This window comes from Monodon monoceros, unplaced genomic scaffold, assembly GCF_005190385.1.
Source record: "Monodon monoceros isolate NGI ecotype Baffin Bay Population unplaced genomic scaffold, NGI_Narwhal_1 Super_Scaffold_11, whole genome shotgun sequence".
Taxonomy (NCBI): Eukaryota; Metazoa; Chordata; class Mammalia; order Artiodactyla; family Monodontidae; genus Monodon; species Monodon monoceros.
Window position 1 is genome coordinate 112,677,412 of NW_021703767.1, and position 25,324 is coordinate 112,702,735.

A 25,324-nucleotide genomic window follows, 5' to 3' on the forward strand; every position below is an offset into this window, starting at 1 on the left:
GTACTTAGATATTTCCTTTCTTCCTAACATATAGATTTTAATTCTGAATCTAGTATATGCTTATAGCAGGGTAAGACAAATAAGTAACCATGTCCTTGTTACTGGAAACCATGTCATTGTCCATGTAACAGATATGAAATAAAGGTAAAATCAGAGAAATTAATAAAAATCTTTAACGTCACATGGAAATGTTAGAGGTAAACTGGAAATAGGAATATAAACTCCCATAGGAATGCACAACATGTGTACACACACATGTATTCACAGATATATATGTATCCCATCCATACAGATAGGGCTTAGATGCCATGACGTCCTAGTAGCAATGAGCACTGTCAGTATCCAGATCTTGCTTTCTAAATACCATTCCCCACTAGAGAGAAGTAGGGTTCCATAAAGAAACGGCTGACTGCAGACCCAAGGCAGAAAAAGTACAAGATGAACCTGGGAGGCTTTCTGTGCCAAAAAAGAAGGAGGTGCTCTAAGTCAAATGGTGTCATGTCAAAGGATACAAAAGAGCTTGAAACATCTTCCATTGGCCACCTTTGGGACAATTGGAACACTAAAATGAACAACAAGTATTAACAGGTTGCAAAATGCTGAATGAAGGAATATCAGTAAGCCCATAACAATGACCAAAGATAAAATTTTTTAAATAAGAAAAAAAAAAAGGAGAAACTCATTTATTAAAGAAATAAATGTGCAATGACAGCAATTCTTACTCTGAAAACTGACACTCAAAGGAAAAGAATTTAGCATTTATTCTGCCTTTTTTTTTTTTTTAGAAAGAATTATGATTTATCACAGCTGATGAGGGAAAGCCCATTTTTACAGAAGAATGCCAACATCTAGCCATTCCCAGGGAAATAATGGTTTTGGACTCGGTTCATCAATGGATGCTACAACTTTCAGGTGAAAGGAATGGAATGGTTGCACATGCCAAAGTAGTACCCATAGGTCCTGTTCCTTCTATTGGAGAGTGGTTTTTTACTGGATATAGCCAGAGTTCCCTCACCAATTAAAACCTATTTTTCACACCTAGGTAAAGCATGAATTTAAATTATGCTTATGCAAGCACATCTGTCCAGCCTTCAGGGTTATTTTCATAGTAAACAAGGCAGATATCTCCTTTATGACAAATAAGATACAAGGAACACGTGAAAACGCAGAGGCAATCTTGACTTGAAACTCAAAACTCGTCCCTGGAATCAAAAAAAGTATGCACCGTCTTCAAGGACCCGAACTGAATGTAAGCTGGCTGGCTCTGATAAGAAACCAGACTGTCAATTATGTGTTGAGCAGGGCTTATTTTTGCAGTCCAAATGGCTCAATGAATATGTCACAAATTAATTACCCACTGAGCAAGAAAGGGGGCTGTTTCTTCTACGTGTTTTGGGGGCGATAAGGACGGTGATTCCAAGAGTACAGTCAACCAAGAAAAGTCTCTCACCCACCCCAAACACCCAACCCAACAAAGCCTCAGGGGTACAGAGGAAACAACTGGGGGTAAAGAGAGCAGTTCCCTCGGCAGTTTAACCACGAAGCATTTTAAGCTTCTTCTAATCTGTTTCCCCAAAAAAGCCCTCATGCCCATGATATGACTTGTCACTCTTCACCATATTGAACACCCAACAATTCCTAGCCAGAATTAGAGCTGCTCATCTTGCAAGCAGTTTCACCTGGCTCTCGTCTCTCTGGCACCCTGGGCTTTGCTATGCTTTGCCTGCTCCCCATGGCACCCGCGAGCACAGGAGTTCCGGCTCCTCTGATGCTGCCCACAGCCCCCAAGTCCTGCAGCCTGTTCCCTGCCTGCACCCTTCTCCCTAGCGATGCTCCTTGCCTCCCGGGGCCAGACCTACAACATGCACATCCCCCCGGCAACCATCACAGTGGGGAGGAAAGAACAGACATCTCCTAGTAGGTCCACTCCGTGTGTGCCAGCAAGTGACTTAACTTCTGAGGCTTGGGCCCCGCATACACGGAATGAAATAATAAAACCTACATTGAAAGCATGTTGTAATGATTCCGAATAATGTCTGTAAAGTTCCCAGCACAATGCCTGCAATAATTAGTGGAGACTGGCTCGTGATAACCATAGTCCTAGTGCAGTTGTTGCATACTATTTATTAACTGTCTATATTTACCGGCCACTTACTGTGGGGTGGACACTGTTCTGAACGCTGTAGAGGTACTGACTCACTTCATCCTCAGAAGATACTGTCAGTTACGCCCATGGCACAGACAAGAAGCTGAGGGGGAGGGTGATGACAACAGTCATAGTTGTGAGAAGCCCTTCCGGGGCTCCCCATCATGCCGCTCTAGCAAACACGCCTCCCCACAGCCTTTCCGCACTGCCCCACGGGTACCTGACGCGCCAGATCAAAGTAAACCCTGGGGCTCCCACGTCAAACCGCCTGACGGCCCTACTCCCCCGCAGATGCCATTCTTCTGCCAGAAATGCCCTTCCCTGCATGACAGACCAAGACTCTGTCCTCCTGGGCAACGCTGCTTCTTCCAAAACTGCTCTCAAATGGCACTTCCTCTGCGACCTCCCCGGGCTTCCCGAGCCCCTTGGGACTCCCTCCACATTTTATGCGCTTCGCTGTTTGCGCTTCCTTCCTCCTCTAATATCTGCAGTGTTTGGCTGTGTGCCCCCTCCCCCCACTTGTGAACACCGGGGGGCAGTGACCACATTCTCCCCTGCGTCCCCACCGACCAGCACAGCGCCCAGCACAGACTCCGGGGCCCGGGCCGGACGCACGAGCTAAGGGGCTCCGTCCCCCACCTGCACATCAGTGTCTTCATCTGTGAACTTTCTCCCAGGGCTCCTGAATGATAAATCAGACAACAGACAGAAGAGACAGAGAGCTGAGCCAGCGCTCACTAAGAAAGGGGGAAGGCGGTACCACGGCACATCACAGCCACCCTGGTGGCCCCGGCGAGTGCTGTTCTCACACTAGCCCATAGGAAACACCGTCGTAGGGCCCAACGGCAAAAGGAGGAGGTATCCCCAAGGCTGGAAAGCTCATTTTCACAGCACGCGTCAGGAGCTGATTCAATCTAGGGCTGTCGGGTGCACCAAAATCCTGCCCGCCACAGTGAGGGTGGTTCCATAACTGCTCAAGGGACAGCCACTGTTACAGCGTTAGCAAGAATGGTATAATAGTACATACTAGAGTTATATGATGAACTCACATAACTCATTAACGGTAAGACTCCTCCTTACTGTTGGGGAAATTCCTACAAATAAACGTACAGGGTTCTGTGTTATTTACCATAGTCCCATTTCCAAATCTGTTCAAAGATTTTAATTATATAACTCTGTGTAAGTTTTACTTTTTTTTTATTTTTAAGTATTATCTAGCTCATTTTACTGACTGATTGGTTTTTATTTTTTTTAATTTTTTTTTTTTTTTGGCTGCGACGCATGCCTTGCGGGATCTTAGTTCCCCGACCGGGGAGAACCCGGGCCCCAGCAGTGAGAGCACCGAGTCCTAACCACTGGACCACCAGGGAATTCCCTTAGCTAGCCCATTTTAAATGCTCTTCTCTGGTGAGCTCAAAACACTTAAGACAGTTAAATATTCTTGTTCTAAAAACGAAACTTCATTCAATTCCAAAAAATATCGGAAACCAAATATGTATCACGACTGGTATTCCTTCCCTCGAGTCTCTTAACACTCATCTATTAGACGCATTTTCTAAACATCATGTCCACCTATAACCTCTTATTTTTTCAGGTCTCATAAAGAGGGAGAATTAAAGTCTCTTCTTCCAAGCTTCCCTAATTCACCTCTGGTTTAAAATCTCTGCCCTGATGTTAGGATTTGTACAAGTCAAATATTTCTTTGCCCCCGCCACCTTGAAACTACACATGCAACCTCACCCAGAAACCCAAGGCCCCTCTCGCCCCTCTCACTTTTGGGTACACACTGCACTAGGTATGCGTTTGCCCGCTGCAAGCTCCCCAGGGCAGCAACTCACTTACTCTACATTTTAGATCTGTAACTCTGCACAATGACAGTGAAGATTTCTGTGTTGCTACATTTAAAGAATGTACACAACAGGCCTGCTTCCTTGTTACTGTTAGCCCACTGAACATTAGGAAAAACTCTCTTCGATAAAATCAAACAGCAGTGCTGTACAGCTCTGTTCCAACACTGAATGTGGCAACTGAAAATAAAACATATGTTTCTATTACAAAGGAATAAAGGCCATTTCTACTGAAAACACTTCACAAATCCTAAGAACGATCATCAAGACAATGGAAGCCATAAAACCAACGCCAGAAGAGGGTGACACTCAATAGTCCATCTTGCCCCAAATGTGCTGAATGGTTTCTAGAACATAGGAACTATTACTGCAAGTTAATCATGTGCAGTGTATGCAATTTAATGCAATTCAACACATATATATGTGTGTACTTGCTTGGCTGTATAGCTCGCTTGGAGTGTGAAACTTGCTACATTATGGCCATGTCTACACAGTCAAATGTTTCCAAAGGCACTGTGTAATTTGCTTAAAGAAGCTGAAGAAGGTGCTGAAAACAAAGTAGTAAGTGAGAGATACCCAGTGTAACAGAATGACAGCAAACCAAGATCAGATATTTAAAACTGTGTGCTCTTTTCATACGGTATAAATAGTACACTACATTTGCGTTTTTAAAACACATGTAGGAATATAGAAAGAGCAACTGGATATCTACCTAGTTAAATTACCAATTAATCACAAAGGATAAAACTAACTCTGCAGTGGAGAAACCTGATAGACACCACCTTACCCAAAAGCTCAAAGTTATCACCACTGGTACTGGGACAATGCCATGGGAGGTACCAAGACACTCAGAGCATCACTTCCGTGATACTCCCACCAAAAGTGCCTGACAAGAATCTGATGATGAGCAACTGGATAAATACAAATCGAGGGACATTCTACAAAGTACCTGGCCTGTTCCCCTCAAAAATGTCAAGGTCAAAAAAAGAAAAGCTGAAGACCATGGCAATTAAAGGCCACGTGGACCATGGATTGGATCAAGGTTGAGGAGACCCATGTCTGGAGAGACTAAGGACTTCGCTTTCAGTCACCCAGACACGTAGCACCAGAGCCAAGACGGGTACAGCCCAAAGCTCTTTCTGAGATGCTAGACCTAAAAAGTTAGGGGTGAGGTTCTAAAATTCACACAATTTAAAAATATTTTTAGCCTTAAGCATTTTTTAGGTCAAAGCTTTTATACCCTACCCTGAGAAAAGGACAGTAGACAATTGACCTTCATGGATTTAACATTCACACTTTTCTATTTTCTTTTGCAGTACGCGGGCCTCTCACTGTTGTGGCCTCTCCCGTTGAGGAGCACAGGCTCCGGACGCGCAGGCCCAGCGGCCATGGCTCACGGGCCCAGCCGCTCCGCGGCACGTGGGATCTTCCCGGACCGGGACACGAACCCGTGTCCCCTGTATCGGCAGGCGGACTCCCAACCACCGCGCACCAGGGAAGCCCTAACATTCACACTTTTTAATACTCAAGAATAATCATAGAGAGGGGAAAGATGGCAGAAGAGTAAGACGCGGAGATCACCTTCCTCCCCACAGATACATCAGAAATACATCTACACGTGGAACAACTCGTACAGAACACCTACTGAACGCTGGCAGAAGACCTCAGACCTCCCAAAAGGCAAGAAACCCCCTAGATACCTGGGTAGGGCAAAAAAAAAAAAAAAAAAAGAAAAAATAGAGACAAAAGAATAGGGACGGGACCTGTACCAATGGGAGGAGCCGTGAAGGAGGAAAGGTTCCCACACACTGGGAAGCCCCTTCATGGGCGGAGACTGCGGGTGGCGGAGGGGGGAGCTTCGGAGCTGTGGAGGAGAGCACAGCAACAGGGGTGCGGAAGGCAAAGTGGGCAGATTCCCGCACAGAGGATCGGTGCCGACCGGCACTCACCTGCCCGAGAGGCTTGTCTGCTCACCCGCCGGGGCGGGCGGGGGCTGGGAGCTGAGGCTCGGGCTTCAGTCAGAGCGCAGGGAGAGGACTGGGGTTGGCGGCGTGAGCACAGCCTGACGGGGGTTAATGCGCCACGGCTAGCCAGGAGGGAGTCCGGGAAAAAGTCTGGAGCTGCCGAAGAGGCAAGAGACTTTTTTTTCCCTCTTTGTTTCCTGGTGCACGAGGAGAGGGGATTAACAGCGCTGCTTAAAGGAGCTCCAGAGACAGGCGTGAGCCGCAACAGCGCGGACCCCAGGGGCGGGCACGAGACGCTAAGGCCGCTGCTGCCGCCACCAAGAAGCCTGTGTGCGAGCACAGGTCACTATCCACACCCCCCTTCCGGGGAGCCTGTGCAGCCCGCCACTGCCAGGGTCCCGGGATCCAGGGACAACTCCCCCGGGGGAACGCACGGCGCGCCTCAGGCTGTGCAACGTCACGCCGGCCTCTGCCGCCGCAGGCTCGCCCCGCACTCCGTGCCCCTCCCTCCCCCCGGCCTGAGTGAGCCAGAGCCCCCGAATCAGCGGCTCCTTTAACCCCGTCCTGTCTGAGCGAAGAACAGACGCCCTCCGGCAACCTACACGCAGAGGCAGGTCCAAATCCAAAGCTGAGCCCCGGGAGCTGTGCGAACAAAGAAGAGAAAGGGAAATCTCTCCCGGCAGCCTCAGAAGCAGCGGATTAAAGCTCCACAATCAACTTGATGTACCCTCCATCTGTGGAATACCTGAATAGAAAACGAATCATACCAAATTGAGGAGGTGGACTTTGAGAGCAAGATTTATTACTTTTTCCCCTTTTCCTCTTTTTGTGTGTATGTGTATGCTTCTGCGTGAGATTTTTGTCTGTATAGCTTTGCTTTCACCATTTGTCCTAGGGTTCTATCCGTCCATTTTATGTTGTTGTTGTTTTTTCTTTTTAAAAAAATTTTTTTCCTAATAATTATTTTTTATTTTAATAACTTTATTTTCTTTTATCCTCTTTCTTTCTTTCTTTCTACTTTTTCTCCCTTTTATTCTGAGCCATGTGGATGAAAGGCTCTTGATGCTGCAGCCAGGAGTCAGTGCTGTGCCTCTGAGGTGGGAGAGCCAACTTCAGGACACTGGTCCACAGGAGACCTCCCAGCTCCACATAATATCAAACGGCAAAAATCTCCCAGAGATCTCAATACTAACACCCAGCTTCACTCAACGACCAGCAAGCTACAGTGCTGGACACCCTATGCCAAACAACTAGCAAGACAGGAACACAACCCCACCCATTAGCAGAGCAGCTGCCTAAAATCACAATAAGTCCACAGACACCCCGAAACACACCACCAGACATGGACCTGCCCACCAGAGAGACAAGATCCAGCCTCATCCACCAGAACACAGGCACTAGTCCCCTCCAACAGGAAGCCTACACAACCCACTGAACCAACCTTAGCCACTGGGGGCAGACACGAAAGACAATGGGAACTGCGAACCTGCGGCCTGCAAAAAGGAGACCCTAAACACAGTAAGAGAAGTGCAATGGGAAGACAGAAAAACACAGAGCAGATGAAGGAGCAAGATAAAAACCCACCAGACCTAACAAATGAAGAGGAAATAGGCAGTCTATCTGAGAAAGAATTCGACCTGAAAAAGAATAATAATAGTAAAGATGATCCAAAATCTTGGAAACGGAATAGAGAAAATGCAAGAAACATTTAACAAGGACCTGGAAGAACTAAAGATGAAACAACCAACAATGAAAAACACAATAAATGAAAATAAAAATACTCTAGAAGGGATCAATAGCAGAATAACTGAGGCAAAAGAACGGATAACTGACCTGGAAGATAAAATAGTGGAAATAACTACTGCAGAGCAGAATGAAGAAAAAAGAATGAAAAGAACTGAGGACAGTCTCAGAGACCTCTGGGACAACATTAAACACACCAACATTCAAATTATAGGGTTTCCAGAAGAAGAAGATGAGAAAAAGAAAGGGACTGAGAAAATATTTGAAGAGATTATAGTTGAAAACTTCCCTAATATGGGAAAGGAAATAGTTCATCAAGTCCAGGAAGCACAGAGAGTCCCATACAGGATAACTCCAAGGAGAAACATGCCAAGACATGTATTGATCAAACTATCAAAAATTAAATACAAAGAAAACATATTAAAAGCAGCAAGGGAAAAACAACGAATAACACACAAGTGAATCCCCATAAGGTTAACAGCTGATCTTTCAGCAGAAACTCTGCAAGCCAGAAGGGACTGGCAGGACATATTTAAAGTGATGAGGGAGAAAAACCTACAACCAAGATTACTCTACCCAGCAAGGATCTCATTCAGATTTGATGGAGAAATTAAAACCTTTACAGACAAGCAAAAGCTCAGAGAGTTCAGCACCACCAAACCAGCTTTACAACAAATGCTAAAGGATCCTCCCTAGGCAAGAAACACAAGAGAAGGAAAAGACCTACAATAACAAACCCAAAAGAATTAAGAAAATGGTAATTGGAACATACATATTGAACATTACCTTAAATGTAAATGGATGAAATGCTCCAACCAAAAGGCACAGACTGGCTGAATGGATACAAAAACAACACCCGTATATATACTGTCTACAAGAGAACCACTTCAAACCTAGAGACACATACAGACTGAAAGTGAGGGGATGGAAAAAGATATTCCATGCAAATGGAAACCAAAAGAAAGCTGGAGTAGCAATTCTCATATCAGACAAAATAGCCTTTAAAAGAAAGACTATTAGAAGAGACAAAGAAGGACACTACATAATGATCAAGGGATCAATCCAAGAAGAAGATATAACAATTGTAAATATTTATGCACCCAACATAGGAGCACCTCAATACATAAGGCAAATACTAACAGCCATAAAACGGGAACTCGACAGTAACACATTCATAGTAGGGGACTTTAACACCCCACTTTCACCAATGGACAGATCATCCAAAATGAAAATAAATAAGGAAACACAAGCTTTAAATGATACATTAAACAAGATGGACTTAATTGATATTTATAGGACATTCCATCCAAAAACAACAGAATACACTTTCTTCTCAAGTGCTCACGGAACATCCTCCAGGATAGATCATATCTTGGGTCACAAATCAAGCCTTGGTAAATTTTAAAAAATTGAAATTGTATCAAGTATCTTTTCCGACCACAACACTATGAGACTAGATATCAATTACAGGAAAAGATCTGTAAAAAATACAAACACATGGAGGCTAAACCATACACTACTTAATACCGAAGTGATCACTGAAGAAATCAAAGAGGAAATTAATAACTACCTAGAAACAAATGACAATGGAGACACGACAACCCAAAACCTATGGGATGCAGCAAAAGCAGTTTTAAGAGGGGAGTTTATACCAATACAATCCTACCTTAAGAAACAGGAAACATCTCGAATAAACAACCTAACCTTGCACCTAAAGCAATTAGAGAAAGAAGAACAAAAAAACCCCAAAGTTAGCAGAAGGAAATCATAAAGAAGAAATCATAAAGATCAGATCAGAAATAATTTAAAAAGAAATGAAGGAAACAATAGCAAAGATCAATAAAACTAAAAGCTGGTTCTTTGAGAAGATAAACAAAATTGATAAACCATTAGCCAGACTCATCAAGAAAAAAAGGGAGAAGACTCAAATCAATAGAATTAGAAATGAAAAAGGAGAAGTAACAACTGACACTGCAGAAATACAAAAGATCATGAGAGATTACTACAAGCAACTCTATGCTAATAAAATGGACAACCTGGAAGAAATGGACAAATTCTGAGAAATGCACAGCTTGCCAAGACTGAATCAGGAAGCAACAGAAAATATGAACAGACCAATCACAAGCACTGAAATGGAAACTGTGATTAAACATCTTCCAACAAACAAAAGCTCAGGACCAGATGGCTTCACAGGCGAATTCTATCAAACATTTAGAGAAGAGCTAACACCTATCCTTCTCAAACTCTTCCAAAATATAGTAGAGGGAGGAACACTCCCAAACTCATTCTACAAGGCCACTATCACCCTGATACTAAAACCAGACAAGGATGTCACAAAGAAAGAAAACTACAGGCCAATATCACTGATGAACATAGATGCAAAAATCCTCAACAAAATACTAGCAAACAGAATCCAACAACACATTAAAAGGATCATACACCATGATCAAGTGGGGTTTATTCCAGGAATGCAAGGATTCTTCAATATACGCAAATCAATCAATGTGATACACCATATTAACAAATTGAAGGAGAAAAACCATATGGTCATCTCAATAGATGCAGAGAAAGCTTTCGACAAAATTCAATACCCATTTATGATAAAAACCCTGCAGAAAGTAGGCATAGAGGGAACTTTCCTCAACATAATAAAGGCCATATATGACAAACCCACAGCCAACATCGTCCTCAATGGTGAAAAACTGAAAGCATTTCCACTAAGATCAGGAACAAGACAAGGTTGCCCACTCTCACCACTATTATTCAACATAGTTTTGGAAGTTTTAGCCCCAGCAATCAGAGAAGAAAAGGAAATAAAAGGAATCCAAATCGGAAAAGAAGAAGTAAAGCTGTCACTGTTTGCAGATGACATGACACTATACATAGAGAATCCTAAAGATGCTACCAGAAAACTACTAGAGCTAATCAATGAATTTGGTAAAGTAGCAGGATACAAAATTAATGCACAGAAACCTCCTGCATTCCTATACACTAATGATGAAAAATCTGAAAGAGAAATCAAGGAAACACTCCCATTTACCACTGCAAGAAAAAGAATAAAACACCTAGGAATAAACCTACCTAAGGAGACAAAAGACCTGTATGCAGAAAATTATAAGACACTGATGAAAGGAATTAGAGGTGATACAAACAGATGGAGAGATATACCATGTTCTTGGATTGGAAGAATCAACATTGTGAAAATGACTCTACTACCCAAAGCAATCTACAGATTCAATGCAATCAAACTACCACTGGCATTTTTCACAGAACTAGAACAAAAAATTTCACAATTTGTATGGAAACACAAAAGACCCCGAATAGCCAAAGCGATCTTGAGAACGAAAAACAGAGCTGGAGGAATCAGGCTCCCTGACTTCAGACTATACTACAAAGCTACAGTAATCAAGACAGTATGGTACTGGCACAAAAACAGAAAGATAGCTCAATGGAACAGGATAGAAAGCCCAGAGATAAACCCACACACATATGGTCACCTTATCTTTGATAAAGGAGGCAGGAATGTACAGTGGAGAAAGGACAGCCTCTTCAATAAGTGGTGCTGGGAAAACTGGACAGGTACATGTAAAAGTATGAGATTAGAACAGTCCCTAACACCATACACAAAAATAAGCTCAAAATGGATTAAAGACCTAAATGTAAGGCCAGAAACTATCAAACTCTTAGAGGAAAACATAGGCAGAACACTCGATGACATAAATCACAGCAAGATCCTTTTTGACCCACCTCCAGAGAAATGGAAATAAAAACAAAAATAAACAAATGGGACCTAATGAAACTTAAAAGCTTTTGTGCAGCAAAGGAAACCATAAACAAGACCAAAAGACAACCCTCAGAATGGGAGAAAATATTTGCAAATGAAGCAACTGACAAAGGATTAATCTCCAAAATTTACAAGCAGCTCATGCAGCTCAATAACAAAAAAACAACCCAATCCAAAAATGAGCAGAAGACCGAAAAAGACATTTCTCCAAAGAAGATATACAGATTGCCAACAAACACATGAAAGAATGCTCAACGTCATTAATCATTAGAGAAATGCAAATCAAAACTACAATGAGGTATCATCTCACACCGGTTAGAATGGCCATCATCCAAAAACCTAGAAACAATAAATGCTGGAGAGGGTGTGGAGAAAAGGGAACACTCTTGCACTGCTGGTGGGAATGTGAATTGGTTCAGCCACTATGGAGAACAGTATGGAGGTTCCTTAAGAAACCACAAATAGAACTACCATATGACCCAGCAATCCCACTACTGGGCATATACCCTGAGAAAACCATAATTCAAAAAGAGTCATGTACCAAAATGTTCACTGCAGCTCTATTTACAATAGCCCAGAGATGGAAACAACCTAAGTGTCCATCATCGGATGAATGGATAAAGATGTGGCACATATATACAATGGAATATTACTCAGCCATAAAAAGAAACGAAATTGAGTTATTTGTAGTGAGGTGGATGGACCTAGAGTCTGTCGTACAGAGTGAAGTAAGTCAGAAAGAAAAAGACAAATACCGTATGCTAACACATATATATGGAATCTAAGAAAAAAAAATGTCATGAAGAACCTAGGGGTAAGACAGGAATAAAGACACAGACCTACTAGAGAATGGACTTAAGGATATAGGGAGGGGGAAGGGTAAGCTGTGACAAAGTGAGAGAGTGGCATGGACATATATACACTACCAAACGTAAAATAGCTAGCTAGTGGGAAGTAGCCGCATAGCGCAGGCAGATCAGCTAAGTGGTTTGTGACCACCTAGAGGGGTGGGATAGGGAGGGTGGGTGGGAGGGAGACGCAAGAGGGAAGAGATATGGGAACATATGTGTATGTATAACTGATTCACTTTATTATAAAGCAGAAACTAACACACCATTGTAAAGCAATTATACTCCAATAAAGATGTATAAAAAAAAGAATAATCATAAAGACCATGTAATACTTTGTAAATAAACTGAGCCGAAAAATGGAATCGTGTGTTATGTGGCTTATGAAACAAGAGAAAACACAGCTAGTGGGTGAACCTAATCAACTCTCTGTTGTGGGTGTGCAGATAATAGAAATTTGAGCTTGGGGGGGTGGTTAGAAAATAATCCCCTCCCGAAACCAACTGATCACACTGGTAAGGAAATTAACAGCAAAAGTAATGAATCCAACAAGAAGTCCATGATGTTCTGAGCTAGGCACTGGAGCTAGGCTTCCGTCCATTTGGTAGAGGAAATCATACAGTCCTGGTGATGCATTCATATCTGGGAGGCCTAAAAACTCTTAACTACGTGTTCTTCACAAATCATGAGTGTCCATCAGACTTTCATTTGTCCTAAAATTGTTTACATTTCATTTGGCAGAATCATTCCTGCATGACCACCTTTTTTCATGACAGTTAAAATCAGATTAAATGGAATATCAAGGAAAACAGGAACAAGTTACCAAAAAATATGAAGAGCATCTAAGGAATGGAGAGTAGTCTCTCCGTTATAGCTAGCAATGCTGAAGGTTTCAAGAATTACAAATTGGAGCAAATTAGAAAATGAAAAAAAAAAAAAGCATGCACACATATGCACAAACATACACACAAACGCTTCAAGCCTAACTGTTCATGTATTTATCGTTAAAACTACTGAGCATCTTTTGTACGCCAGGCACTGTCCTAGGAGATCCAGCACGGAACAAATCTGACAAAATATCTCATGAAGAATCAGTACAGCTCAGAGTCAGTAGAAATAGGTGATCAATAAATTAAAATATAACGAGATGGCATTAAGAGCTATGAAGAAAAATGAAGCAGGACGTGAAGAGAAGGCTTTTCTTAGGAAGTGCCCTGTGAGCTAAGCCAGCAGTGGGGGAGAGGGCAGGCCAGGGGGATATCCGGGGGCGAGAGGGAGAGTGGCAGCCACGGGTCAATGCCTGAGGTCACGATGTGCATACGGGCTGCTGGTGCTGGCTGAGGCACATGCCCGAGAGAGACAGGCGGCCGTGAGAGGATGCTGAGCACAGGCGTGAACCATGATGTATGTCCTAGCAGGATCACTCTGACCACAAACTAGAAAGTTGTCATTAGAGGGGCAAGAAGAGAAACAAGGTCCGCTGGAGGCCCTGCAATAAAAAGTACAGGCGAAGGTGGGGTTGCTGGTGCTTTGGGCCAGGGTGGCAGCAGCGGGAGCAGGAATACCTTGTTGGATTCTGATTCGATTTTGAAAGTAAAGTTAACAGGATTGCTGAGGGAGTAAATGCAGAGTTTCGAGAGGAAGCGAAAAGCCCAGAATGACAATATGTCTTTTACCCTTATCCGTCTGATCGCTATGTATAACATTTACTAAGGAGAAGTCTGAGGAAGGAACAAGTTTCAGGATGGTGAGAAATCAACTTTGATTTGATACACATCAGGTTTCGGATGCCTGTTCGTCATCAAAGTAGAGGTGGCTAAGAAGCAACTAGATATCCAGGTTATGGGGAGAATTATTATTAAATGCAATAGATACACGGATAGATATAGACAGGTAGAGAGAACGAGATAAAGAAGAATTGCACAGATGTGTCTGTATATGAAGGAAGGAAAGTTCAAGAAGGAAAACATGGACAAGGGAGAAAAGAAATTTATACACTGTATTGTATCTACTTCAGCACCATTTGAAAATACTGTAATGAGAACATAACTACTTTAGTAATGAAAAAGGGACACTTCTTTTGTTTCCCCCAATAAAATAATAAGCTGATGAAAAAATCAGACACATAGTTAACACAAGACTACTGTGAAGAGAGACTCAGAGACAACCACTGTTAACTTTGTGGATTATTTCCTCCCTTTTTTTCTTGACATTTTTATATATATACACTACACAGTTTTGTTTTTTAAGTACAGTTCATTTTTGCTTGTTATTTTGACACACATGAGATAATGCTGAACTCAAAGGTGGCAGCCATGGAATCAGGCCATTTTTTGTTTTGAATTTCTGTGTTCATGCTTTTAGAATGTCCCCAGTCTCCGGTTCGTGGAGGCCCCTTTACCATTCCCAAATGCGCCACGCCCTGACTCACTCCCCTAGGGTGCCTCCTGGCAGTGGAGGACATTTGTGCTTTCCATCCTGCCCCTAAGAGCTTTGCAGTTGGGGGTCTGCCTTATAAAACCATAAGCACGTTTCCATGTCATAAAGAATTATTTGTAAACCTAATCTTTAAATGGACGCTTTATATACAATTCTCTGTGCACAGTTCTAATGTAGCATCCAACTTTTTATCAAGCATGTTTTAGCACCGCCTCAAGGAGTCACTGTCTAGTCGCCAAAAGAGCAGAAACTCTGACTGAAAGTAGTTTCCCTTCAGTTCATTCAACAAATACCTACCAGTGCGTGTGTCTGTGCACGTGCATGTGCGTGTGTGTGTGAGAGACCAAGAGAGAGGATGACGCACACAAAATCTTAAAAGATGATTTCAGACAGAGAAACGTGCTGTGAATAAAATAACAACACATGAGAACATAACTGGAAGAAAGGTGAAAAAGAGAGAGAATGCTATGTAGCTGGGTGGGCAGGCAAAACCTACTGGGGAAATGACACTTGAGCCAAAGCCTCAGTGAAGAAGAGGCGGCTGCAAATAGTCTAGAGAAGAGCAACTCAAGTGCAGGGTGAAGAGGAAAGGCAGAGGGGGGCCCAGGAAAGGAAGGAGTACACGTGTTGGAGGGGTGTGTGGCCGGAACATCGCAGAAAGAGGGGGCAGACCATGGATGGAGCTGCAGGCAAGCATCTGGATCTTTAACGAAACTGAGTTATTTGTAGTGAGGTGCATGGACCTAGAGTCTGTCATAGAGAGTGATGTAAGTCAGAAGAGAAAAACAAATACCGTATGTTAACGCATATATACAGAATCTAAAAAAAAGTGGTTCTGAAGAACCTAGGGGCAGGACAGGAATAAAGACGCAGATGTAGAGAATGGACTTGAGGACACAGGGAGGAGGAAGGGTAAGCTGGGACGAACTGAGAGAGTGGCATGGACATATATACACTACCAAATGCAAAACAGACAGCTAGTGGGAAGCAGCCACATAGCACAGGGAGATCAGCTCGGTGCTTTGTGACCACCTAGAGGGGTGGGATAGGGAGGGTGGTAGGGAGACGCAGGAGGGAGGGGATATGGGGATATATGTATACATATAGCTGATTCACTTTGTTATACAGCAGAAACTAACACATCATTGTAAAGCAATTATACTCCAATAAAGATGTTAAAAAAATAAATAAAAATAAAAAATTTAAACCTCCACCCCCCCCCCAAAAAAAAAGAATGTGGATCTTTATTCTAATTGTAATGAGAAACTACTGTAAAGTTATAAACAAGGACACAATATGATCTGATTTAGGCTGAACAATCAGTGTGGCGGTTGTGGAGAGACCAGAACGTTAAGGAACAAAAGGGAGACCAGTTAGGAGGCTGCCACTGTCTCCAGCCAAGAGAGGGGGTAGCTTGAAGCAGCATTTCAGGAACTGTGGTGGTGATGTGTTCAGACACAGGACACATTTTGGAGGTAAAAGCAACAGGACTTGCTGACTCAGGAACGAGGAATCTGTGCCTGGGTGAAGAGAACCGGCACTCCATCCACACCTCAAGCGACTTTTACCCTCACTAATGGACCTTCGCGGGACTCACCTCTCTGGGATGGGTATGGAAGGTGCAGGCAACAAGTGTTTACAGGGTAATGTAAAATGTATCATGCTGTCTCACTTACCCAAATTGGGATCAGTAGCCTGACGTTTCTTAATTTTCGCTTCAGAAATAGCAGAATAATAGGCACAAGTCATCTTGATCAGCCACGTTGCTCGAACCATTGGCACGGAATACTTAGCTAAATATGCAAAAACATCTTCTTTTTTACTAAGGATGGGAACCTAAAAAGAAATAATATATTTATAACAATCACTTATCATGTTCATCGCTAGGCCAACCTAAAGAAAGGGGAAGCAAGAGACTCTAAGTTCCTGCTGGCTATGAAAAACTATATCCTTTTTTTAAATGGCACGTGCCACTTTAAAAAAAAATTTTAAGCGAATTTTAAGAAAAAAGAATCAAAACTATGTTTAGCACATTGGCAACACAGTTTTATCAGTTGTGCTTTCTTATTTATAAAAACAAATTATTTTCAAACTCTCAGATGCTGAAAGCTACTCGTTGTATCAGCAAAATAGGGAAAATAATCTCATGACAGTCCTCCAAGGAGTTTATATCTCAAAATTGGAAAGGACAGATAAAGTAAAAGCTATCCCCACTCTACATTTTATCAAAGAACATTTTTGTATAAAGCTTTCTGATTGTAACATTTCGTAAGAATAACAATTTCCAGAAAGCTTCTAAAAGTGCGTTTAGACCAAAATTTTACATAGAGGCTAAAATGATGGATCAGTGAATCTGCCTAATAAACACGGAGCTAGAAACAGCTGGGTAATTAATTCACTGGTTGAAAGTGGGCACTTGAGGCAGTTAATTATTTCTTCCAGGCCACAAAGGTACTATTTAGCAAATTAGTATCTCAATGTTCTGCTGAATGGCTCGAAAGAGTTAATCCAGTCTTCTCGAATTCCTCATAAATATCCTAGGAATAGCCCATTAATCTATACATAAGCTACCCAATTTACGAATACAGGGTAACTCAGCGGACAGAGAGGATGTTGGCTGCAATGCAGCAGGATGGGAAAAGTGAGATGGAGAAGCAGGCCGTGCCCACCCCCGCCCCCAGCAATGAGCACCCCTGTGCTGCAGTCGTGGCCCCAGCCTGTGGTGGTTAAACCCATGACTCCCAGGCTCTTCATTTATGAACGAGATAATACCGACCCTGGCCACCTCACGGTGGCGTGAGAAGGAGAAAGCAAAAGAATTACATGTATCAAAATTGTAACAACTTTCATTTTGTTGCCAGTTCCAGTTCCAAGGATTTCTTCCTGCCCCCCAATGTGTTCTCAAGCCATGGACCTGACTCTCTCCTAAGAGGATTCTGGAAACCCACAGCCATGGACATCACTAGCCCTGGTCTCTATGCCCCGAAGTCTTGCTCGATCTTGTGTTGAAAATCAAAGCTTCAAACCAGCTAACTGATTCATATAGCATGGCATTTTTCTCTTAGTTAGCCAATGGTTCAGCCGGTGGATTTTTCTGCATTATACATATGTTACAAATCTGACTATTCGCAGTCTTGGAACAAAGTGTGATCCCAGAATTTTAAAGTAAGTGTTTTTTGTTACCCAGCTCTTTAAAACACGTTATTTCACCTGGTTCTTCCCAAAGAAACATCAAGCGGCTCCAGCGATAAAGAAAAGCTGCCTGGTTGAACACTGAGATGCAGTGTGTCCATATACTGCATTTTACGGGCAATGTAATAGACTTTTGATCATGTACAGTTCCTACCTTGGTTGCTGACTTTAGAACATAACCTCCCCCATGACAAAGGCGACTACACGGCATACCACATAACTATATAAAAGGGAGGTGAAAGTGACACAGGCTAAAGCTATAAAACTTCCTCTCTGTGGATCACGGTGATACATTTTACCTAGAAAATTTCCTGAAAATTTAGCTTACAAGGCACATCTTTCACGGAGCACAAGGCTCTGGGTTTACTGTCATTTAGGCCAAGGACAAGAAAAGCACAGTCTTATATAGTCAGTTCAAGGCCGGAGCTGCTGGTTTTCACTAGAACACACAGTGTGGTATCAGGGAGTTACATTTTAGCTGTCACGGTCAGGTTCCCTCTCAGCCAGACGTACCAGAAGAATATATATAAGATCAAGGCCTAAAAACCAGGCAAATGCAAAAAGTAAAGTTAGCATCTCCAAAGAAACATTACCAATAGCATCTTTATAGAAGCCTAAAGGATTTCTTTTTGAACAGCGTTTGACAAGAAGGCACGGCCGGGGATGGGGGGAGCATTCTGAGCATGTGAAATGTTTACACGAAACAGCAAACAAAGCTGAGTCTTACATGCACAGCATAAGGCAAACCTCTAGCTCACTGTCCCTGCTGGCAGAGCCCTAAGAAAAAGGGTTGGCTCAAATCAAGGGCTTTCGAATTCAGAAGAACATATGTGAAGAAAGTTATTTAATTAAGGAAGAAGACACATTTTGATGGTTTTGTCACATTTACAGTTTGGGCCAACTCAGGAAGGAAAATATGTTTACACTGACTGAAGTATGACTTCCTACAGGGATGGATTCCATTTTCAGCCAAGAAACCATCTGACTTCAACTTGTAGCTGAACCTAGGCAAGCACTGGGCAGCTGTTTGGTTTCTCAATCAAGGTGGAACTGCATCTAAGTACCAGAAGAAAACTAAGACACCTAGCATGGTTTCCCATCCACCAAAGGGTTGCCCTTGCAACGCTTCTCTCCCTGTATTCTCCTTTCTGTCAGCACCCTCTGTTTGCTAAGCAGTGGGAGAGGCAAATGGAAATTCCAGAGACCACAGTAATCAAAGTCACCAGAAGTGAACACATCATTCTTAGTGAACTGTTCAAGAGCTAAAAGGATATCCCCAGGAGCAAGAAGTCTCCTTTTCCAAATCTAACTATGACCGCGATTGGATTAAAAGGCCTTTTACAGGCCATTGTTGACCTCTCTGTGGCTAAATACTTGGAGTGCTGTGGAGCTTTATAGTAACGGAAAACCAGGTCCAGAAACCTGATCCATCCCATACAGGAAACTATTTTGAACTCTAGATCAGAGCTGGAAGATGACTCAGGATCTCAGCAGGAAAAGGAAGGTCTTCTACATCAAGCCATCTTGCAGATAAATACCAGAAATTAAGAGGTATTTAAACTTTCTAATATGAAGGGCACGCAGAGGATGCAATCTTTTACCCAACTCTAAAGAGTTTTTGCCACCTCAAGAAGATGAAATGCTGAGGAAGGGATGGGAAGGAATGACTCTTGAAGTGCCCAAGAAATGAATACTTCAAAGTATATTCAATGGTTTGACAAAGAAAACATCTTTAACTTTGCAAAGAATTAACGTCAGGGCTTACCTGAGGGACACCTGACTTGGCCAGAGGCAGCTCCTAATAAAGAGAGAAGAACAACGGCTAATACACTGCACCATAATTCATCTCCCTCTTAGAAGATGAGAGACCATTACACCCCTAAAGCAACGGCATCAATTCCTCATGAGTATTCCCTTTCAGGAAATATCCCCCCCCCCCAAAAAAAAAAAACTGCATTCTAAAAGCTTACAAAAAAGGCAAACCTAAAACGAAAGATGTCAGGCTGGCTACATAGGAGTTGAAAGTACTAACCAACATGGAGGGTATGAACTTTTAGTAGAAAGCCATCAAATATTGAAGGACGGCCTTCGACTTCTGCAGCCTTCGGATACAATTCCCAGGCCACAGTGGGAACACGTGGTAAACGGTCAACAATGGAAAAGAAATGCTATGCGGTCCAGCCTGTGTTGAGACAGGCACTACCTGAGTAGCAAGAGAGGGTTACGCTGATCGTCTGCTTTGCAAGGGTTTCGGTTGCCTTTAAGCACTAACATCTATGAAAGGCAACGCAAGGCTCTGACACTAGGGCAAAATAAAGCCCACGGGAGCTACAGGCACTATTTTCGAAGAGGTGCTTTAGAAAACAAAAACGCAAATACACAAAGGAGCTCTCCTCTAACCTGGGCCTGCACCAAGCCATTCGTGAAAACTTAAGAATAGAAGATGGGCTCCCCTAAAACTAAAGGGTTTCAGGGGAGATGAGAAAGACCTGGGGATTATTTGAAAGGTGTGTAAGAAGTCAGAGATCAAGACTAAGAGGGAGGTTTCTGGCTCTCATCTAAATTTCAAAAGACATTTTGTATTATTGGGACTATAAGATTGTTGAATCTGTGCAGTATTTCCCACGCGAGGAAAATGATCAAAGGCAAAGATTTTTAAAAGAACCCTCCCTTCCCTCCCCCTCCTCAAAAAAGCGGGGAGCTATGAATAAACCTGCCCATTTTGTACTGAAACTTTTTCAAAGACGGTTTTCAAGCACACACGGAATCACTATCTTTTATCTCACTTGTTCGGAAGAAGAGTTAGTTTAAGAATTTGGACGGGTACTTTTCAAGACAAGGAAATAACATTAAAGCAAGGATTTCTATTTAACCCATTTGGACATCCTGACCTAAAAAACTGAAAATGTAACAGAAATAAATGAAGTCTCACTGCCTGTTTTTGATTTTAAAACCCTGTCTACCTAATATCCACATAAACAGCTTCCTGTGTAGAATGTTTAGGTCTCTAGATGTCCTAGGCACCACATGCCATCAAAATGAAGGGGAAACAGCCTATGTGCAGCACACACCTAGTGCAGGATACCTGCCATTGAGACTTTGAGTTTTGGAGAGAATTGGGGAAAAGAAATGTATACTTGAACATTATCTCAAATATTTTCATTTCTATAAGGCCTCAATTAAAACAATGCAAGAAATACTTAATACCTTTTTTGCCAAAATAGCAAGTGGTTTATTTCCTGCTAAGTCAGAGAACCAACTATGAATCGCACTCTGGGATCGAGCGGTAACCAGCCAATAATTATCTTTAGCATTAACTTGTGGTTTCTTCTTTCCGGTGTCCTGGAAAGTGTTAAGCTTTAGTTTCTCAGCTAATATGCTGCTAAAATAAGCTCCAATCTGTGGAAGAGAAAACAGAGTTTAAAGACAATAAGCAAGAATGTTAGTAATGTACATATCAGTATTTTATTTTTATTGTTTTAACAGAAAATCTTCAAAGAGCCCATTGGAAAATAAAACGGGAATTTAAGTCCTTGAAGCTAAGAGTTGCGATTTCCTTACACTAACATAATGCAGAAACTCCCACAGCACCTTTGTTTCACTACTAACAAGTAGTTCAAGGGAACAAGAAGGGTCTCTGAAAATCCCTGTAAGATAAAATTCATTATATCCTGAATAAATTTCAAGAGAATGGCTTCTGCTTTCATCTTTAGATGAACTCTCCTTTTTCACAGTACACACCCATTTGAAGAGAATCTTTTTCCTGAGAGGTGCTGCATACAAGATCAGAACCTGGCAATCACACAGTAATCATTCTTTTTCTTGTTTCATTTTAATAGCACATAAATTTGGAAAGGAAACGCTGTATTTACACTCAGTGCTTTAAAAAAAAAAAGTCTAGAGAAATCTAATTTATTTAAATGGAAAATTACAAAAGGTTCAATTAAATTAAATATTCAACATTTTTGATTGGGCTGCCAATTTCATGAGTACAAGTGTTTAGAAAGAGAAAGCTAGTGTGGCTTGCTCTGAATAGGACAAAGTAGCAAAGGGAGCTTCCTGTGAATGACTGGCATTTTCATATTAACCAAATTAAAAGAGGACAAAGGAAAGACAAAGGGACAAGAAGGAAGGGGACTGAGTAATGTCTAAAAACTAAATGAATCCACAGAAAACCTCTTGGAATTTCCAAGAATCCTATCACAGCATCACATTTTGTCCCCTGGAAATTCTCTAATAACAGGATGTGGACAACAATTTCTAACAAATACCTTCAATAAGGTTAGCAGACAGTGGCAACCGTGATTGAAATAAAATACCTACCCTGCTGCAGCAAAATAAGAATCACTACCTTAGTTAATGCTCATGACTCAATAAACAATTAGTCTATAGGGTGGAACGCAGTTGGAAGCAATTAGCCAAGTTTATCTACCAGGGCGAAAAGCTGGTAAACATTTTTTTTAATGTGAATTGGCATCCCTTGATCCTTGTGATTGAGGTACAGTGAAAAAGTCTGTTTTGTGTTGAGGTAATATGGCAATAAAAATTATAGTAATTAGAAAAAAAGGCTGAACCTTATTTTTTTTACAACAACTTCATAGTATTCTTTTTTAAGCAAAGTTTGCAGAATGTCCAGAGAATTAAATGCAAAAATTCACCAAAAAAACAGCTATTTGAAAACAAGGAGCCAAGAGTAACAAATTGTTTAATTTTAAATTTCTCAATCAATATTTGGTCTTTGCACCAATGGCACAAAATACCTACCTATGTAGATTGTTTAATATTTAAAAGATCTCTTATTTGCAATCATGTATGAGCATTTTAATCATAATAAACAAAGACATTAAAAAATTTTTTAAACTAGTCTAAGTACTGTCAAAGAAGAATAGCCACGGTGATCTGAAAAGACTATTCAATTAAATCAAGCCAATCACTGATTTTGCAAATCAAGGGATTTGCAAAAATTGTATTAAAAAAAAAAAAAAAAAGTCTGGGGGGTTTCCCTGGTGGCGCAGTGGTTGACAGTCTGCCTGCTAATGCAGGGGCCACGGGTTCGAGCCCTGGTCTGGGAGGATCCCACATGCCGCGGAGCAACTAGGCCCGTGAGCCACAACTACTGAGCCTGCGCGTCTGGAGCCTGTGCTCCACAACAGGAGAGGCCCCCGCTTGCCACAACTAGAGAAAGCCCTCGCACAGAAACGAAGACCCAACACAGCAAAAATTAATTAATTAATTAATAAACTCCTACCCCCAACATCTTCTTAAAAAAAAAAAAAAATGTCCTGGTGTAGGTAATGGCCAAAAGAATTCAGAACACGGCAAATTAAAAAAAAAAAAAAAGTCTGGGCGATCTCTTTTGCAATTATACTCTTTTCTATGTATTTAATAATAGCAATGGAACATAGTGGCTGTATATATGTTTTACTTCCTAACAAATCTTATGAACAACTGCATAAATGTAAACAAAGTCAAAATTCCCAAAAAAGCAAGAGCAGAGAAAACGCACATTAGGACTCAAAAAAAAAGGAAAAAATCAAAACATGATCATACACTTAATTTTATTCTATCAGCAATATATTCACATTATTCTAAAATCAAGAAAAAGTTAAGAGCCTCATTCCCAAGTCCCAATGCCTAACTCCAAAGAACCACCTTGATTAGTTTCTTATGTGTCTTTGCAGAGTTTCTTCATGTGAATACACATGAACAAACACGAATATATTTTTCTCTTATATCTATACCTCGTTATGTACATTGAGTAATGTCTGAGAGCCTTCTTTCCACATTTGTCTATGGAGAGCTTCCTCATTCATTTTTACAGACACATAATAATGTACTGTGTGCATGTACCACATTTTATTTAATCAAGTCCCCGTTAATGGACATTTGTTCCAAACTTCTGCGATTACAAATCACATTAAAATGAATAGCCTTTCCTATTTGTTATTTCATACATGTACAGCTATAGCTTTCAGATGAATTTTCAGGATTCAGATTGTATGATTCTGTAATTTTAATCAGCATTGTCAAATTACCCTCCATAATGTTTATACCAATTTGCACTCCCTCAGACAAGGTATGAGAGATAAGGTTTAATTTAAAACTTGTTTCCATCCATCCACAGCTATTTTGAAAGTAATTCATTTGGTAAGAAAATGAAAAAGTTTAGGGGCTATACTATAGGTCATGTATTTCATATTCATTAGATCCAATTCCCCTCAGAAGGTTTGAATCCTTGAGTAAATCTCACAGGAAGGATGAGAGCAGCAGAAGTGGTAACGGGTGCTATTTCCATTTATTCCATTATTTAAATTGACATAAAACTTCACACAACTGGGAACAATTTGGCAGTTTCTATACACAAGGCGTTCATACTTTGTTATGGACAGAACTGTATATATCCAAAATTCAGACATTGAAGCTCTAAGCCTCAATGTGACTGTATTTGGAGACAGAGCCTTTAAAGAGGTAATTAAGGTTAAATGTTCATGGACCGATAAATGGATAAAGAAGATGTGGTACACAGATACAATGGAATATTACTCAGCCATTAGAAAGAATGGAATAATGCCATTTGCAGCAACATGGATGGACCTGGAGATTATCATACTAAGTGAAGTAAGTCAGAGAAAGACAAATATCATATGATATCGCTTATATGTGGAATCTAAAAAAAAAAATGATACAAATGAACTTATTTACAAAACAGAAACAGACTCACAGACTTAGAGAATGAATTTATGGTTACCTGGGGGGAGGGATAGATTGGGAGTTTGGGATTGACATGTACACACTGCTATATTTAAAATAGATAACCAACAAGGACCTACTGTAAAAAACAAAAAAGAGAGAAAAATAGTTAAATGAGGTCATAAGGGTGAGGCCTAATCCAATATGACTAGTGCCACTATAAGAAGGAGAACACCAGAGATACCCGCACACAGAGAAAAGCCCACGTGAGGACACAGTGAGAGGGCAGCAGTATACAAGCCGAGAAGAGAGGCCTCAGGAGAAACCAGACCTGCTGACACCTTGATCTTGGACTTCCAGCCTCCAAAACTGTGAGAAAATAAACTTTCTCAGAAAATCAAATTTCTGTTGTTTAAGCCCCTCAGTTTGTGGTATTTTGTTATGGCAGCCCCAGTAGACTAATGCACCTTCTAACCAAGTAATATGCTGCTGGGAATTTATCCTAAAGAACAAAAGCTATATGTTCAAATATGACTATACCTTCTTTATAAAAAACCATAAGAAACAGATAAGAGGCAAACTGCTGTACACCAGCAGTTTCAGTTATTACAGCACATAAATGATGAAACGTTATCTATCCATTAATTACTATGAATGTGAATACTTCAGCC

The 25,324-nt window shown here is 41.4% G+C and overlaps 1 protein-coding gene across 1 annotated transcript in view; it reads right to left on the reverse strand.

Annotated features, from left to right (window-relative positions):
• MED12L (mediator complex subunit 12L) overlaps positions 1-25,324 on the reverse strand; it is a 326,539-nt gene that overhangs the window by 268,031 nt on the left and 33,184 nt on the right. The window contains exons 4-5 of the mRNA XM_029214009.1: positions 21,171-21,362; positions 16,448-16,607 (exon numbers count right to left, since the gene is read on the reverse strand). Coding sequence (XP_029069842.1) covers positions 16,448-16,607; positions 21,171-21,362 — 352 coding nt within the window. The remainder of the gene's footprint in view (positions 1-16,447; positions 16,608-21,170; positions 21,363-25,324) is intronic.